The 19,342-nt window shown below is 42.7% G+C and overlaps 1 protein-coding gene across 2 annotated transcripts in view; it reads left to right on the forward strand.

Annotated features, from left to right (window-relative positions):
• The window catches only part of COL6A5 (collagen, type VI, alpha 5), a 160,932-nt gene that overhangs the window by 69,946 nt on the left and 71,644 nt on the right, over positions 1-19,342 (forward strand). For both annotated transcript variants that reach the window (XM_010856741.1, XM_010856742.1), the window contains exons 18-28: positions 1,784-1,846; positions 2,479-2,544; positions 2,964-3,017; positions 6,918-6,953; positions 7,416-7,478; positions 10,410-10,472; positions 11,480-11,542; positions 13,357-13,419; positions 14,857-14,907; positions 15,203-15,238; positions 17,161-17,223. In XM_010856741.1, the coding sequence (XP_010855043.1) occupies positions 1,784-1,846; positions 2,479-2,544; positions 2,964-3,017; positions 6,918-6,953; positions 7,416-7,478; positions 10,410-10,472; positions 11,480-11,542; positions 13,357-13,419; positions 14,857-14,907; positions 15,203-15,238; positions 17,161-17,223 (621 nt within the window). The remainder of the gene's footprint in view (positions 1-1,783; positions 1,847-2,478; positions 2,545-2,963; positions 3,018-6,917; positions 6,954-7,415; positions 7,479-10,409; positions 10,473-11,479; positions 11,543-13,356; positions 13,420-14,856; positions 14,908-15,202; positions 15,239-17,160; positions 17,224-19,342) is intronic.

The raw sequence follows: 19,342 nt of genomic DNA on the forward strand, positions 1-19,342 counted from the left end.
ATATATATATATATATATATATATATATATATATATATATATATACATGTTTATTTATTTTCAGTTCACTTCAACACTCATTAATGTGTGCCTCTTTGGTTCCAAGCAGCTCTCCTTTTATGTTCTGATTCACTTATTTATTAAATACTTTGAATACCTGGCGTGCGTCAGGCACTGAGTTATGTACAGAAGACTCAGAGATTAACCAGACTGTCCTTGTCCTCAGGGATCCTTTGGTGTGGTTGGGAAGACAGAGATATCAGTAGCTAATGGAACGCAGGATGTGGTTGGGATCATGTTATAGGCGACTGTGTGGTCCCAGAGAACAGTGGGGAGGGAGTGCAGGAAATCTTTCTGGAGGAAATGATCCCTGAACTGAAGATGAATAGGAATTAGCAAGATGTGGAGAGAGGGCATTCCAGACAGAGGGAGCGGTTTTTTAAAATTTCAATTGGAGGCTAATTGCTTTACAATATTGTGGTGGTTTTTGCTATACATTGACATGACTCAGCCATGGTGTACATGCATCCCCCATCCTGAAGCCCCCTCAATTCCCTCCCCACCGCATCCCTCTGGGTTGTCCCAGGGCACTGGCTTTGAGTGGCCTGCTTCATGCATTGAACTTGCACTGGTCATCTATTTCACATATGGCAATATACATGGTTCAGTGCTATTCTCTCAAATCATCTCACCCTCCCCTTCTCCCACAGAGTCAAAAAGTCTTTTCTCTTTGGCTGTCTTGCATATAAGGTCATCGTTCCCTATCAGTGCTTTTCTTTCTGACTTCACTCTGTATAGTAGGCTCCAATTTCATCCATCTCATTAGAACTGATTTAAATGTGTTCTTTTTAATGGCTGAGTAATATTCCATTGTGTATATGCACCACAACTTTCTTATCCATCCATTTAAGCAAAGACACGGAGGCTTGGGGGGGCCCTGAAAGTTGTTCTGCCTGTTATGAGCGTTAGGGTTCAGATGGAGGGAGCTGGGGTTCAAAAGGAGTTGGGAAGAGCTGGGAAAGGCACTGGTGAGCCAAGGAGAAGCCGTCTGGATCGCAATCATTGGGAATGCGGAGCCTTAAAAGATTTTAAGCAAGGAGGTCACAATCCAATTTGCATTTTTAGAACTATTGCATGACGGTAGTGTGGAGGATGTGTTGGGGATGACATAGATGCAAGGCAAAGATGAGAGGTGGATCTGTAGTAATCAGGGTGAGAAGTGCTGAAGCCTTCAAATGAAGCAACAGACAAAAGACACATTAAGGATGTAATAGGGTCCAGGCTGGAGTGAGGTCCTGGCGTGCAAAATTTACGGAAGCACTTATTCTCAGAGTGATGTAGAGTGGGTGCCTGCCCAAATGTTGTACCCTTGGTGTCTTGTTTGTCTCACCGTGGCTCTGGCTCCAGGATGTCAGATTTATTCAAGTTAACTAAAATGAAAACTTCTGCTCTCCTGTCGTGTGCTTGACGGCCATCAATGGCCAGGGGCTAGTGTACTGGACAGTGTGGATGGACAACCTCTCCATCTCTGCGGAAGGTTCTAGAGGGCGGTGCTAGACCATGAGAACTTTTACCTTTTCTCAGCCTCATTATAAATAGTCCTGACCGTAGGTTTCGAACTGGGCTTGGTTCTGCTTGAGAGGCTGAAAAGAATCTAGCTGGGAGAGAGGAATGTGAATCATTTTGTCTGATGGATTTTCTCCCCTACAGTCGCCACAACACTTGATATTTTAACACCCTCCTGCAAGCTAACTTGGAGCTCATTTTATTTATTTTTTTTCAGGGCAGCCCAGGTTCCAGAGGCCCCCCTGGGGAATATGGGGACAAGGGTTTCCCAGGGGATCCTGTAAGTTTCTGGGGCCCAGATGGTCCTGAATTGTGTAGTTACTCCACATTTCCTGTCTTTTTTTCTCTTGTGTTTCCTCTCACCTGTAGGCAAACACATGACTTGGGAGGGGTGTAGTAGGTATTGACTGAGGCTTATTTGGTTGAGGTAAGCCTGCATATGGTCTGGGCTGATTATATATAAAAAACTCAGAGATGGGAACAAAAATGCCATCTTATTCATTTTCAGACTTTCAAGTTCCTTTGGGAACGAAATTTCCATAATTTTGCTTACTGAGTTTTCAATCCTGTAGATTCCCTCATGCAGACTCGATTACAGGGGAGTCTTGCTACGTCTTTGAGTGAGTGGCATGGGCCTGTCTGGATGGGTGCACTAGTGAAGCTGCCAGTATAGAGGACGGAGAACCACTGTGAGCTCAGCAAGCACTCGTAACTCTTCATTTCTCACTAAGCCTCCTTCAGATTTACTTTCATCTTTAAAAAAAAAATTGTGTTTCAAACATGGAGAATTTTCTCCCACCTCTCATTATTTAGCCCAGATTAGCTTAGTTCTTGAACATTGTACTATTTTGAGAAAATTAAAAAAAGGCTGATATTTCTTGTTTCTAAAGTACTCTTTAAATCTTCCTCTAGGGTAATCCAGGACAAAGCAGTACCATCAAAGGACAGAAGGGCTCCAAAGGAGAACAAGGAAGACAAGTAATTGGATCTATTTAATGTATATGAGTTGATTAATTCTGTTATGGAGCTTTCTTAAAGCCTAAATTATTTAGTAAAATACATAACCCTTTTTTATAATTGAACAATCACTCCTAAGTTTAAGAGAGCCTTATTTTCTTAAAATCAGGCATGCCTGTAGTAGCTAACATCTCTATGGGGAAAATCATCACATTTCTGGCAGGTGATATTATTATATGCGGAAACTAGTCATAGCAATGCATGTTGCGATATCATTTTCCTCTTTAATACACGTATACCCAATAGGGTTAATATGCAGAAATATTCTGGCATGACGCATCTGTTCAGTTTAATGGTACTTGATGTTGTTATGCTGATGCCTTTGTCACTTCTTCAGAATCTTTTGCCTTATGATCTTGGGGGAACGATTTTCTTTCCAGGGTAGAACCGGGCAGAAAGGGACGCAAGGCAGTCCTAGCTCCAGAGGGAGCAGGGTAAGTATTTCCATGGACATTTATTGTCCCTCCTTATCACCTGAAGATGCCACAGAGGCATTCAGAATATGTGTCCCTGCAGTCAACTGATCCAAGAGTCCTATCTTGACACTGTTGTCTTTCGGGGTCAAGATAGCTCAGTTGGTGAAGAATCCAGCTGCAATGCAGGAGACTCCTGTTCTATTCCTGGGTTGGGAAAATCCACTGGAGAAGGGATAGGCTACCCACTCCAATATTCTTGGGCTTCCCTTGTGGCTCAGCTGCTAAAGAACCCACCTGCAATGTGGGAGACATGGATTTGATCCCTGGGCTGGGAAGATCCCCTGGAGAAGGGAAAGGCTACCCACTCCAGTATTCTGGCCTGGAGAATTCCATGGACTGTATAGTCCTTGGGCTCGCAAAGAGCTGGACACGACTGAGCAACTTTCACTTTCACAATTCTTTGTTTTGAGGGGCTTTCCTATGCATTATATGATATCTTGCAGCATCCCTGGTCTCTACACACTAGAGATCAGTAGCACCCACTTTCCTGAGTTGTGGCATCCAAAAATGTCTGCAGATCTTGCCAGATTTCAGTCGAGAATCGTGATGGGCGGCAAATTGCTCCTGGTTGAGAAACATTGTGATGGTGTGTTTTCCCCTTTCCACCTTCTGAAAGCTTTTAAATGCCTTTGGAGAGAGCCAATGATTTTCATATAAAAATCCTCCTCCAGTAGCTCAGCATCTTTGAGCTTTTTAAAGAACATTAAGAAATATATATCTTCCCTGGTCTCTCAGAAGGTAAGGAATCTGCCTGCAGTGCAGGAGATCCAGTTCAATCCCTAGGTCAGAAAGACCCCCTGGAGAAGGAAATGGCAACCCACTCCAATATTCTTGCCTGGGATAATCCCATGGACAGAAGAGCCTGGCTGGCTACAGTCCATGGGGTCGCAAAGAGTCGGACATGACTGAGCGACTAACACTCATATATACTCTCTTCCTCTTCGTATATCACCAATGGGAAAGATACATCACAGATAATAATAAATTCTTCCTAAATAAACCAGAACATTGGCGATTAGGGCTGAGCCAGTGGCAACCTTGAGATGCTGCGCACATTCCGTGTGAGATCAAGCTGAAGACAGAAATGTTGGATCTCCCCTTCTTTTTAAACAGCCAAGAAACCACTTTCCCTTTGTGGACTACTGAAATTAGAGAGTATGTTTATAATGTATTAGAAACCCACTCATCGTGCACTCAGACGGAGATAGTAAAAAGAAATGACGTATAATATCCTAGATTTGGTCCTGGGTTTTGGTCAAGGGAATACTGGAAACACTTGGCTTCCTTTTCTGTTATAAATTTGGAATCTTCCTGCCACTTTGAAAGCTGTGGCTTTTGCCTCTCTCTCTGGGAGAGATAACGGGTGAATGTTTTAATTCCTCCTGCCTTTGTTTATCTTGACTCAGTTCTTAAGGGAAAAGGTCTCCCGCTGGATGACTTAGGCCTCCCAATGCTACTAGTGAAATTCTTTGGGACGTTGCCCTCCTCTCCACACAAGATAATTGAAATTAATCAGAGGAAGCAGGAGATCAGCAAGATGAACCAAATGCTATAAATCTTAAAGATAAACATGTAGTTTTGTTGGTTTGAAACAGCTTTATAGCAGTCACCATCAATCAGCACCTTTTAAAAAAAGAGGTGGTGGAGCCAGTTAAAGGATTACTACTTGGACAAACCAACCATTGACTTTAAGTCACTGCATAGACAGGCGGCTCAGCTTGTTTCTGCCATCCTCACCTACTTCCCCGCCCATCTCCTCCTCTAACCTCTTTCCTCTTGAATTAAACAAGGCAACATGGATGGATATAAAGCAGTAGCTTTTCTACTTCTCTTTCACCTTTCCAGTGAAGGCTAGAATTCTCTCTGATGGTCAGAGGATCTTAAATGGATGACAAATGCTAAAAACACAAGCAAACCTAAGACATCTCTTGGGTGACACAATTTCAATCTATTTAAATTGAATTGCTGCCCCAGCTCTTGAGAAAGCAATGGATCTGTGTACTAAGAACCAGACCATTTGAAAACATGTTCCAGGCCCATTTGGGGGCTTCCCTGGTGGCTCAGATGGTAAAGAGTCTGCCTGCAATGCAGGAGGCCTGGGTTCAATCCCTGAGTCAGGAAGATCCCCTGGAGAAGGAAATGGCAACCCACTCCAGTATTCTTGCCTGGAGAATTCCATGCACAGAGGAGCCTGGTGGACTATAGTCCATGGGGTTACAAAGAGTTGGACATGCCTGAGTGACTAACACATTTTTCTTCCAGGCCCATTGCCTTTGGCCCATCAGGCACAAGGAATGCTTATAGATAATAGAGCACCTAATTTGTGCCTGGTCCAGTTCAAGTCATTTTCAAATATTAATTTGTTTAATCCTCATAACAAATCTATCAGGTAGAAATTATGATTATAGCCATTTTACAGATGAGAAAAAGCAAGAGACCCTGGACAAACTGGCCAGGATTAGAACAGGTAGTGAATGTCGGAGCTGGGGTTTGAACCAGGTTGTCTCACTCCTAACCAGCCAGGCTCAGGTTCATTGTGCAATTGTTCTGTGCCACCCAGGCTTCAAAGGGCAAGGCTGAGCTCACAGCCATCTGACTTCTGAGGACACATCCCTAACCATTGTGCTGCTCTGTCTGAATACAGAAGGAATGCTATTTTATCTTTGCTTTTTTAATGGAGACAGAATTACGACATCATGAAAGAGTGACTTCAAACTTTATTTACTGTTTCTTCTCCACTTTCAACTGTCAAGAGTTCTGTGAGTCACATCAAACAGCTGACAGATTACAAAGGGCAGCTTCTCTCAATGGGTATTTGCACTTTATAAGCAAAGAGTACCTAAATCAAGTACTCTAATCGTGGAGGAATTCTAATCGTTAGCCAACCCGGTGGAGGGGATATTTGGTCAGGTGGTTTATTCTAAGAAGATTCAGGAGCTGGGCAGTTGAAAGAAACAGCTGTTCTGCAATCGTTTCATGGCTACCTTTCCAAATGAATGTAGGAAAAAAAAAATATTTTTAAGTATTTGTTTTGGACATGAAGTAATCATAGTTTTTTATCACGACACAAAGTAGATTGATAGGTGAGATGTCCCTCTGGAACTCAGTGAGGCAGAGCTGGGAGGTGAGCAGTGAGGACAGACCTCATCATAGCTTTTCAGGAAAAAAGTTAGGATCTGGGGCTTGGATATCTTCTTCTGGCTTAGCCACCCTCTGGAAAGCAGAGATAGCCACTAGGTGGAGAGCCTGCCCTGGCAACGTGAAGTTGCTTCTGGAGATGTGCAGCTGGATTTTGGCTTCAGGCCAGCTTTTCTCTGACGACCCTAATGGTGGCATTGTACCACCACATGGACCCCATTGGCCATGTCCCTCTTGGAGAATTCCATGGAGTCTAACCCCTTGGGCCCATGAGGGGCACTGTGTGTCATGATGTTTCACTCTCCCCTAAGATATGATCAGGGGCTGGGACAGAGAGCAGAGGATATGGCACAGCTTGTGCTCATGCAGGAAACCTCTGATCAGCAGACAGTACTTTGTGGGATTTGCCGGAGTGGATGGGCATCAGACAGGTGCTCTGGGATGATCTGATTCTCCAAACAGCCTCCCAGATAGTTGCCAGGGTTGTCAGCCTAGAGCTGAGTCTGTAATGACTTTTAGATTGGTTTGCAATCAATCCCCCAAATGTTAGTTAGTAATTAAGTGCCTGGTGTGTAAGCTTGTCTTTGGAGAGTGGCTCGGGGAAGTCATTTCTACAAGCTGCCAGTTACTCTGTCTGTCAGGAGCAAGAGAGATCAGATTGCCTCTAAGGAGCCTCCATTTAGACACCCACTCACTAACCCTCTGTCTTTTCTGATCCAGGGAAGAGAAGGCCAGAGGGGAGTCCAGGGTGCCTTGGTGAGTAGCCTTTCTCTCCTGTCCTCTATGGGAGGTGGGGCCAATGAGCTAGCATTTGATAAGGGTGCTGCAGGAAGTGCAGAGCACTGGATATGAGCCCTCCCAACTGGTGGATCCAGTGTCCATCAATTAGGCTGCCAGACATAGGACAGACCTAGAGTAAGGCAAGCCTCCTTCATGAACACCTCAGAGATAGCGGACCTGCACAGTTCTGCAGACTCTGCTGTTCACACACCCTGGGCTTCGACTGCAAGACAGTGAAATTCTGTTTTAGAGTAAGCAATGGCCCGGAGTTCAATCCTTAGACAGCATGGAAGAGTACAATCCTAGGCCAAGAGGGGCACGATCCAAGTTAGACAAGACAGTTTCACGTACCATGCCGTGGAGCACTAGTACTATGAAGGGAAAACCTATGTGGAAACTGTGTGAAGAGAATCTTAACCCTGAGAACTCATCCATCAGGGGGAACCGGGCATACCTGGACCTCAAGGTGAATCAGGAGCTGAAGGATTGCAAGGATCACAGGTGTGTTGGAATATTTATAATACTGATAATAATGCTGCTATTCTGATGGGAAGATGTAGTTCTGTATAAAAATAAAGTTGCCCCTGCCCTTCTCCTTGGTACATGTCTCAGGGATTCTGCATTTCCCTTTGCAGGTAGATGGCTTTGCCCCATTTCTGCAGCTCACTGATGAGGAAAGCTTGCTCTTGTGTGTACCTGGCATCGTGTCTGCATTTTAATCATAATGAATTATTGAGACCTTAATACTTCGTCACTAATCAGTATCCGGATCAACAAATTGGTTTTACTTAAGTGAGATCCTGAACACAGACTCCCATAAAGGAAAGTTAGAAATTGGCAACTGTTACTCACATCTTCTGAAGCTAGCTCTACAGGGGGTGACAGTGCTTCCAGAATATCACTGATAGGGCTCCATTTGGGGCATCTGCATTTTCTCTTAGTCACATCATTAGTGAGATGGGCATTGGAGTTGCGACATCTCTTTCTTTTCCATGTCAGAAATATGCCAGGGTCACCCAAGAGAGTGGCTTTAGCACAAGGGGAGTTGGTCACCTTGCTATTCTTTGGGACTCTGCATTCAAACGAGTATATCTTTCTTTTTCTCCTTTGCCTTTTGTTTCTCTTCTTTCTCAGCTATTTGTAAGGCCTCCTCTGACAACCATTTTGCCTTTTTGCATTTCTTTTGCTTGGGTATGGTCTTGATCACTGCCTCCTGTATAATGTCGTGAACCTAGACGATCATTCACCTAGAGCCAGACATCCTGGAATGCAAAATCAATTGGGCCTTAGGAAGCATCACTACGAACAAAGCCAGTGGAAGTGATGGAATTCCAGTTGAGTTATTTCAAATCCTAAAAGATGATGCAGTGAAAGTGCTGCACTCAATATGCCAGCAAATTCGGAAAACTCTGCAGTGGCCACAGGACTGGAAAAGATCAGTTTTCATTCCAATCCCAAAGAAGAGCAATGCCAAAGAATGTTCAAACTACTGTACAATTGCATTCATCTCACATGCTAGTAAAATAATGCTCACAATTCTCCAAGCCAGACTACAACAGTACATGAACCATGAACTTCCAAATGTTCAAGATGGATTTAGAAAAGGCAGAGGAACCAGAGATGAAATTGCCAACATCTGTTGAATCATAGAAAAAGCAAGAAATTTCCAGGAAAAAAGTATACTTCTGCTTTATTGATTATGCCGAAGCCTTTGATTATATAGATTACAATACAGTATGGAAAATTCTGAAGGAGATGGGAATATCAGACCACCTTACCTGTCTCCTGAGAAATGTGTATGCAGGTCAAGAAGCAACAGTTAGAACTGGACATGGAACAACTGACTGGTTCCAAACAGGGAAAAGTACGTCAAGGCTGTATATTGTCACCCTGCTTATTTAACTTATATGCAGAATACATCATGCAAAATGCCAGGCTGGATGAAGTGCAAGCTGGAATCAATATTGCCAGGAGAAATATCAATAACATCAGATACGCAGATAATATCACCCTTAAGGCTGAAAGTGAAGACGAACTAAAGAACCTCTTGATGAAAGAGGAGAGTGAAAAAGCTGGTTTAAAACTCAACACTCAGAAAACTAAGATCATGGCATCTGGTCCCATCACTTCATGGTAAATAGATGGGGAAACAGTGGAAACGGTGGATGACTTTATTTTCCTGGGCTTCAAAATCACTGCAGACTGTGATTGCAGCCATGAAATTAAAAGACACTTGCTCCTTGAAGGGAAAGCTATGACCAACCTAGAAAGCATATTAAAAAGCAGAAACATTACTTTGATGACAAAGGTCTGTCTAGTCAAAGCTATGGTCTTTCCAGTAGTCATGTATGGATGTGAGAGTTGGACTATAAAGAATGCTGAGTGCTGGAGAATTGATGCTTTTGAACTGTGGTGTTGGTTAAGACTCTTGAGAGTCCCTTGGACCACAAGGACATCCAACCAGTCTATCCTAAAGGAAATCAGTCCTGAATATTCATTGGAAGAACTGATGCTGAAGCTGAAACTTCAATACTTTGGCCACCTGATGAGAAGAACTGACTCACTGGAAAAGACCCTGATGCTGGGAAAGATTGAAGTCAGGAGGAGAAGGGGACAACAGAGGATGAGATGGTTGGATGGCATCATCGACTCAGTGGATGTATTTGAGCCAAGCTCCGGGAGTTGGTGATGGACAGGGAGGCCTGGCGTGCTGCAGTCCATGGGGTTGCAAAGAGCCGGACATGACAGCCAGCCTCAGTGCATCCCCAGCCTTTGTCGGGAAAGGAGTGATGTTACCTCAGCCCCTCCAGGGTTCTATGATGCTCAGGCTGTGAACCAAGGTGGGCCAAGGGCTCTGACCACCATTTGCCCTGAGAAGCCAAACATCTTACAGCTGCTGCTCTGGTGATGAGAAGCTGCACCAGCACCGCCAGTTTCCCCTTCCGTGCGAGAGAACCATATGAGAACCAAGCAATTGATGGGAAGTACAGCAGAAAATATGTTTTAATTCCTCTGATAGAGATCTGCTGGGAAAATGTCCTTTTGTGCTAACTCAGAACAACTTGCTTTCTCTTTTACACATTGAAGTACTTTGGCCCAATAACTTGCCACATCAAAGGAGTCCATCTGCCTATTGTTTGTGTCTCGCTTCCTTCTTCTGTGGGTTTTATTTCCTCTTCAAGTCTCTTTTCCATTTCTACCCCTTACAGAGGGATAAGGTCTTATACCCAGGCAGGGAATTTCTTCATAAAAGCTGCTCCACTGAGTCTGGACCTCCCAGCACCTTCTCTTCCGAGACAAGCTTAATCATGGTGTTAAACTGCTTGAAGGGCTGGACTGGTGCTTTTCCATGCGTGTCTTTCAAGAGCAGCAGCAAAGAAAGTCACTTTGCATTGACTTCATTGCATTTTGTTTCTTTTTTTACCACCAAAGGGAGCCAGTGGACCTCCGGGCGGGAAAGGAGAGAAGGGAAGCGAGGGACGCAAAGGACCTCAGGTGCGTGACTAAGGTGGTCTTGTCAGTGGCCTGCAACCTTCCTTCTCCTCTTGCTTCAAAAACATCTTCGCCCAGAGATTATTTTATATTATCTAGATGTGGAGTCTTTCACTTGAGGATTCACTTGGGACAAAATGGGGAAAAAGTACTTAGCACAGCTCAGATCCCTTGTTCATTCCCCCTTCTTCTTCCCTGGGGTTGATTCGGAAAGCACAGACCTACTTCATCTGCCTGAAGTAAGCCTTTAGGAGAATGCACATCACGCTAACTCAGGAACATTTAAAAACCTGATACATTATTCAGGCTTTTCTAACTTTTGAAAATTATCTGTGCCATGCCTGTCTCCATTGACGAGAGATATTTGAAACTGACTCTACCAAGATCGCTTGCTACCCAAATTTATTTGATTCCAAAGTTCAGCTTTGAATTCATTCCCTGAAGATACTTGGTTCCTGAGTTTCTGATGGTGAATAATGAGAGTGTGTATGAGAAGAGATTCATATGAAAAACGTTCTGAATCTGTTCACTTTTTCAGTGCAGATGGCGAGAGTCTAGAAGGCAAGGGTACCTGTGTTTGCTTAGTGATCTTCCCACCGTGTTTGTGAGAGACCTTTTGGCCCCCTTTGCAGGTTCAGGACACATTCAGCATCCTTTTCACACACGTGGGTGGCGCAGAGCACACAAGTGACAAGGACAGCACCGTGTCTTGTTCTAGCAAGATCAGTTCGTTACAAAGTTGCCACATTCAGAAATAACGTGTGTTGTGTCTGGGGTGCCATTTTCATTTCTCACTAAGGCCCCATCTGGACTAGCCACATCCCTGTAAATGAAGACTTGGGCTCCTTTAACCAGGACTGAAGCCCAAGGCGTCTGGTTTCAGGTTGGGTCTCTTCTTAAGCAAGTATCAAGAAGTCGGTAGAAATGACACAAAGAAAAGCCAATCTGTTCTGACGGATTTTATATGAGTTGTTGCCGTGCCAACATCCGTGTTTCCTGTTTTCTTTCAGGGCGCTCCTGGACCAGCGGGAGACAAAGGGAGTGTTGGAAGGCCTGGTCCTTTGGGGAAAAAGGTAAATTCCTACAGGTTTCAAATGCTGAGAGAAGGGGAGCCCCATTTTTTTGATTTTCATGTTAATTCTTCACATGATCCAGGCACCATCAATCAATCACCTGTTTTCTGCAATAGATTCTTTTCCTTCCTCTGTGAAATCGCCTCATTTCACTAGGAGAGACACGGTTTATTCACCTATCATAAAGCAACTCTCATAAACTCCACTCCCCAGTTTTCTGAATGCATCAAGGCACTTGTGGCAGAGTCGGCCAGGGACAAGGGGGATGTCAGAACTCAAATCTGTTCATGCATGCTGTCCTCTGTCTAACTCAGCCTGCCTTCTTGGAAGTGTCCTTCCTGGAAATCCCTAGAGAACAGACCACTGGCTTATTCAGTATCTCACTCCCCTGCTCAAAACCTTTCAGAGGCTCCTCCTCCAGGGCAGCTTCACGGGCCTGATATCCATTCAGTCATACAGGGGGCCTCACTTTGAAGGCACTGTGCTTGACTTCATGCTCCGCTTTCACCGTCTGGAAGGTCTTTGCATTTGGGCTAAGGGTCCATGCTTCCATGTGGGTCCCAGAAATTATATCACTGGTCCTAATTTCCCAGTGGCCCTAAGGAAAATCTCCAAACTTTCCAGTAGCTTCAGTTCAGTTCAGTTCAGTCGCTCAGTCGTGTCTGACTCTTTGTGACCCCATGGACTGCAGCACGCCAGGCCTCCCTGTCCATCACCAACTCCCTGAGTTCACTCAAACTCACGTCCATCGAGTTGGTGATGCCATCCAGCCATCTCATCCTCTGTCGTCCCCTCCTCCCACCCTCAATCTTTCCCAGCATCAGGGTCTTTTCCCATGAGTCAAGTCTGCCCATGAGGTGGCCAAAGTATTGGAGTTTCAGCTTCAGTATCAGTCCTTCCAATGAACACCCAGGACTGATCTTTAGGATGGACTGGTTGGACCTCCTTTCAGTCCAAGGGACTCTCAAGAGTCTTCTCCAACACCACAGTTCAAAAGCATCAATTCTTCTGCGCTCAGCTTTCTTTATAGTCCAACTCTCACATCCCTATATGACTACTGGAAAGACCATAGCTTTGACTAGATGGACCTTTGTTGGCAAAGTAATGTTTCTGCCTTTTAATATGCTGTCTAGGTTGGTCAAGTAGCTTAGAAGGCTCTTTGACCCTATTTAATTCTAAAGCCTCCTCCCTCATCTTGCTCCTGTGTAGCTGCCCCGGCTTTTCACTTTCCCTTCCCTTTTCCATACACATTCCTTCCTTGGTCCTTCTTCCAGCTCGCACAACTCATACTTTAAGCCTCAGCATCCCTGTTTCCCTCCTTTAGGCAGCCAGCCTGCCAACCCCACCACGTCTGACTTAGAGTCCCCTTCTCTCTGCTGCCATGGCACCCTGAACTTCATCATGTGGTGTAGAATCGCCTAATTGTCTCTCTTCTAACCAGTGTTCTTGATGAGGGCAGAACCATCTCAGCTGTGTTCAACAGTTCCTTTTCCAGGACAGTAAATAATTGCTGGATGTGTGAATAAATCAGCAAATGAATTCACTCTCCCTGGAGTAAATTTTCCACTCTTCCCCATCCCCATTAGTCCGTCTAGGGCATGGGAAAGCAGTGCTGAGTCCAGCCTTGTGCTGTGCTAGTGTTTCCTACTCGCCTTTGGGAACATTATCCATTGTTTCCTACACTCCCTTTCCTTACTGAGTACTGGACCCTCACGGAGAACACAAAGTATCCCCAGCAAACAGACAGAATGTCCTATGGTGGAAATCAGGCATGACTTTTACTGATCTGAAGCTCTTCTTGCCTCACTCACTAGGGAGAACCTGGGATTCCTGGAGATCCAGGGCCAGCGGGGCAAGTGGGACAGCGAGGAAAGCAGGTACGAGGTTTAAGAACCCCCACCCTGTCTCAGTTCCGAGGGCTCAGTGAAGGGAAGAGGGCTGATACGATCAGTTCAAGCAGCTGCGTCCTGAAGATGTTTTGGGACCTCCGAGGAAGATGTGAGGACATTCCTCTGGCTCCCTGCAGCTTTCATTCTGCAGCTGGTCTGTCTGCTGAAACAAGGGGAGAACAGCTGTTAACAAGGAAAGTGGAATGCAGAGAGGATAACGGATGAGTTCAGTATGTTAACAACATATATGGCCTTGTAAGTTGCAAGTCAGGACTGCCAATTTCTCTTGAGTTCCTGCAAAACTCCAGAGTGATGAGAAGAGGGGAGGATCAAGAAGGATCAAGAAACAGGGTATCTGTTTTAGTATCTCTGGCTGTTCCAGGATCTCAGTAGCTCACTGAGCCACCAATATAGGAAAAATTTTATTTTCTTCTCAAAAATAATGTTTATTAAAATGTTGCATATAGATATTGTAGAAAATCAGGTAAGCGTAAAACATGGGAAATGGGGAAGAAAAATTACCCATAATCCCACCATTTTGCAATATGTAACATTAATATCCTGGGATACCAAAAAACTTCTATTTTTCCCTATTAACACTGTATCATGAGCATATTTCCAAGTCATTACATTTTCCCCTCAGTGTTGCTTTTAATAGCTTCAAAATATTCTACTGAATGTGTATGTACCTTAGCTCATTTGACCGATTTCTTATTGCTGGATATGCAGTTTACTTTCTGTTTTTCACTGTTTTAAATAGCACACCAATGAACATTCTTATATGTAACTAAGTTTTTGGATGAAGCCAAAATTAATTTCTACAAAGAAATTTCTAGAAGTAGCATAGCTAGGTCAAGGAATATGTACATATTTAATTAAGGCTTTAAACCCTATTGCAAGATGCCCTTAGGAAAATTCTAACAAGGTATGAATTGTTGTTATTCAGGAAAAGTCATCACTTCAGGGCATACATACCAACAACAGTCATTGTCCTTTTTTTCCTTCATCTTTACCAATTTTATCTCATTACTGTTTCAAATTGCATTTCTTTGGTTACTAGTGAGGATAACAATTTTCCATATGTTTATTGGCCATTTATAATTCTTCTTTGAGGAATTCCTCACCCAGTGTTCTTTGGACTAGCTCTTAATTTCCAGGAAAGTAACCACTACTGATCTGTCAGTCTAAATGGCCATCCCTCTGCCTCCTGCAATGTCTGAAAAGCAGAGCTGGCTGGTGAAGTACCAGAGCCATACCAGGAAGTGCAGAAAACTAAGCAACATGCATATTTTAAGAGTTCAAGGTCGTCAGGCCCCCTCTACCCGGAAGTCCCCAGGGCTTTGCTCCTGACACCATAATCTCCCCATTATAAGTTACAATTAATTTTCACTCTTAAGAAACTGAAATAAACTCATATGTTCACAGGGTGACTATGGCATCCCAGGCTATGGTCCTATGGGAGGAAAAGGAGTCAAGGTAAATATGGAAAACGATTATTTCTTTAATTGGTGAAAGTCTGTTACTTGTGTCCAGCTCTTTGTGACCTCATGGACTGTAGCCCACCAGCTCCTCTATCCATGGAATCCTCCAGGCAAGAATACTGGAGTGGGTTGCCATTCCTTTCTCCAGGGGATCTTCCCGACCCAGGGATCAAACCCAGGTCTCCTGCACTGCAGGCATATTCTTAACCATCAAACTTAATAATAGAAGAAACGGTTATACTATAAAAATGGTATGTTGATTTATTTATATTCTTTGCTGAAAATTGCAGGGTCCACGAGGATTTCCTGGAGATATGGGCCAAAAGGTATGGTGCACATGAACTTGTCAAACTTGCCGTGATCTTGACCTTCTATATGAGAAGGAGGATAAGTCAGTAGATCTGAATGAAACAGAAAAAAAAAAAAAAAAAAAGGCAGGATAATTAGTTGCCTGAGCTTCATGAAAGAAAGGACCATACTTAACTCCTATGAATCCTTAAATTGGAAAAGATGTCCTTCACTGCCTGATTTTCCTTGTCTTGAAACCCTACCTCTAGGTACCCTCTCAAGTTCACTCCTTTGTCTTTTTATTGATTTCTCTACCCTGGTGATCTCATGCAAAACTCTTGGCTTCTGCTATTGTTCTTTGCCCTTCATTATCACGGCTTCACTTCCTCTTTCCTGAAATATTACAAGAGTCTTCTCATTGGTTTCCTACTTCCAAATTTAACCTGTCTCAGTTAGTTCAAAACACTAATGTCACCTGATTTTTTCCAAGGTATAGCTTTGTTATGTTACTTTCTTGATCAAACATCTTCTAGAATTCCTCATTGCCTATCAGCCTGAATTTGACCTCCAAGGGCTACGACCAGATGCCCCTTCCAGTTCAATCAGAGTAGCTCAGGTTATATTTGTTCTATACACTGGAATTCTGTGATAAGATTTCTTTTAAAAATCCTGCAAATGAGCTTATTTACAAAATAAACCTAAAGACACAGAAAACAAATGTGTGATTACCAAAGGGGAAAGTTGGGGAGTGATAAATTAGGAGTTTGGGATTAATATATACACTCTGCTGCTGCTGCTGCTTCTAACTCGCTTCAGTCGTGTCCAACTCTGTGTGACCCCATAGACGGCAGCCCACCAGGCTCCTCTGTCCCTGGGATTCTCCAGGCAAGAATACTGGAGTGGTTGCCATTTCCTTCTCCAGTGCATGAAAGTGAAAAGTGAAAGTGAAGTCACTCAGTCGTGTCCGACTCTTACCGACCCCATGGACTGTAGCCTACCAGGCTCCTCCGTCCATGGGATTCTCCACACTCTACTATGTATAAAATAGATAACCAACTGTATAGTACAGGGAACTATACTCAATATTTTGTAAAAATTTTTAAGGAAAAAGAATCTGAAAATGAATATATATATATGTGTGTGTATGTGTATAACTGAATCACTCTGCTGTACACCTGAAACTAACATCATAAATCAACTATACTTCAAAAAAAAGTCAAATAAATAAATAAAATTATCCTGTCTAGAAGAGTGGCTTCCAATCATTGATGGAAAATATGGGTGAAAAAATAGAATGTCTAAGCTAATTGACTCAACCTCAGTATAGGAAAATAGCCAAGTTTTGAGTCCCCTTAAACGTGCTTTTAAATGATGAATTACCAAAAGAGATTCTTTCTAGGTGCAGAAGGGTACAAGTAGGGACTATATAAATAACTTTTAGGATAGGAGTTCTCATTGTAAAGGACCAATTTTCTAATTTGCTGATAAAGAGAAAATTAGCATATTTCAATTTACAGATAAATGTGAAATTAGCTTATTGATTAAGGGCTAAATTAGTTTTCCACCCAAGTCAGAATAAATTTGTTTTTACCTTTAACTTTTTGAAAAACGACTCAGAAATTTAGGAAGTAATTCGTTGTTTGGTACTTTATAAAGTCAGTACCCCATATGTTTTCCTTGATTTTCAAGCAGTTCTCTCTAGGTATTTTTAGTCACTGATGGAATAGCCATTGGATTTATATTTATGCATAAATATTTGTGTTCTCAGACAATTAAAATAGTTTGGGGAATATCTAAGTGTATCATTTAGACTTAGTTCTAAATGCTAAGAGGAGATATATTTAATGTTTAGTATGTGATATAGTTACAAAATCAATTAGGTTTTGGTTTGGAGAGAATTATTTTCATATTTTCATAGCAAGCATTTTAACATCTTGATGTCTTATATTTGAATCTTCAGGGTGATACTGGTGATCCTGGAATTCCTGGGGGGCCTGGACCCAAAGGATTTAGGGGATTCACAGTAAGTGGTCTATAATTGCAGAAATAATAAATATTTCTTTGAAGATCTGGTTTTTATGTTATAATTATAAATGTGGATTGTCAATCCAACCCAGGGTCATCTGAAATGCCACTTCCTAGCTGCGTGAACTTCAACACAACTTTTCAGGGTCTCTATTGCTGTAACATGAGAGTTAAACCTAAGGACACCAAAAGTCACTTTGAGCTCCAAAATTCTATGGTTGCATGAATCTGAACTATTTTAAGTTTTTGCAGATTGATAACAAGCTATTCCAATAAATGCCAGTGTCTTCCAGTCTTTTCTAAGACATATATTAAAGCCCAGATTATTAACCCTGTGAGTGGAAATCTTCCACTGTGAAGAAGCTGACATCTTCCCACTGTGTCCTGGAGCATTTTCTGACAATTCTGGTTCCTAGAGCCATGGTCACTTGAGGTGTTCATTTTAAGGGAGTCTGTTGAGATGTTCTAATAGCAAAGTGAAGAGTGTCATAGTTATTGAAAAACGAAACGCTGAGACAAGCATCCTTTCATTTTAAAATTGAGTGTTGTATCAATGATCATTAACATTGTGAAAGAGATGTAATTCAGTAGATCCAGTTTACACCTGGCTGGATATTTTTCATTAGCATCTATTTCCATTACCTTGAATTATGGGGACTGATACAGCCAACCCATGTCCTAATGTATGTGGGGAATTATTTTTCTTGTTTGATCCTTTGAAGATGGCAAGATTTTATTAGATCTCCACATGCTCTACTATATTTGCTTTTTAAAATGCTAATTCTAGCTTATAATTGATTTAGATTTAAATGCACAGCCAGTGCCAGAGCAAAGGATGTCACTAGATGAAGAGGCTAGGAAGGAAATGGATGTTTACCAATTACTAAGAATGTCTATTTAAAGAGCCTCTTGATGAAAGTGAAAGAGAGGAGTGAAAAAGTTGGCTTAAACCTCAACACTCAAAAAACTAAGATCATGGCATCCGGTCCCGGCACTTCATGGCAAATAGATGGGGAAACAGTGACAGACTTTATTTTGGGGGGCTACAAACTCACTAATAAAGTAACGCTCAAAATTCTCCAAGCCAGGCTTCAGCAATACGTGAACCATGAACTTCCAGATGTTTAAGCTGGTTTTAGAAAAGGCAGAGGAACCAGAGATCAAATTGCCAACATCTGCTGGATCATCGAAAAAGCCAGAGAGTTCCAGAAAAACATCTATTTCTGCTTTATTGACTATGCCAAGGCCTTGGATTGTGTGGATCACGATAAACTGGAAAATTCTGGAAGAGACGGGAATACCAGACCACCTGACCTGCCTCTTGAGAAACCTATATGCAGGTCAGGAAGTAACAGTTAGAACTGGACATGAAACAACAGACTGGTTCCAAATAGGAAAAGGAGTATGTCAAGACTGTATATAGTCACCCTGTTTATTTAACTTATATGCAGAGTACATTATGAGAAATGCTGGGCTGGAAGAAGCACAAGCTGAAATCAAGACTGCTGGGAGAAATATCAATAACCTCAGATATGCAGATGACACCACCCTTATGGCAGAAAGTGAAAAGGAACTAAAAAGCCTCCTGATGAAAGTGAAAGAGGAGAGTAAAAAAGTTATTTTAAAGCTCAACATTCAGAAAACTAAGATCATGGCATCTGGTCCCATCACTTCATGGGAAATAGATGGGGAAACAGTGGAAACAGTGTCAGACTTTATTTTTTGGGGCTCCAAAATCACTGCAGATGGTGACTGCAGTCATGAAATTAAAAGACACTCCTTGGAAGGAAAGTTATGACCAACCTAGATAGCATATTCAAAAGCAGAGACATTCCTTTGCCAACAAAGGTCCGTCTAGTCAAGGCTATGGTTTTTCCTGTGGTCATGTATGGATGTGAGAGTTAGACTGTGAAGAAAGCTGAGCACTGAAGAATTGATGCTTTTGAACTGTGGTGTTGGAGAAGACTCTTGAGAGTCGTTTGGACTGCAAGGAGATCCAACCAGTCCATTCTAAAGGAGATCAGTCCTGGGTGTTCTTTGGAAGGACTGATGCTGAAGCTGAAACTCCAATACTTTGGCCACCTCATGGGAAGAGTTGACTCATTGGAAAAGACCCT

Source organism: Bison bison, unplaced genomic scaffold (assembly GCF_000754665.1).
Source record: "Bison bison bison isolate TAMUID 2011002044 unplaced genomic scaffold, Bison_UMD1.0 scf7180017864374, whole genome shotgun sequence".
NCBI lineage: Eukaryota > Metazoa > Chordata > Mammalia > Artiodactyla > Bovidae > Bison > Bison bison.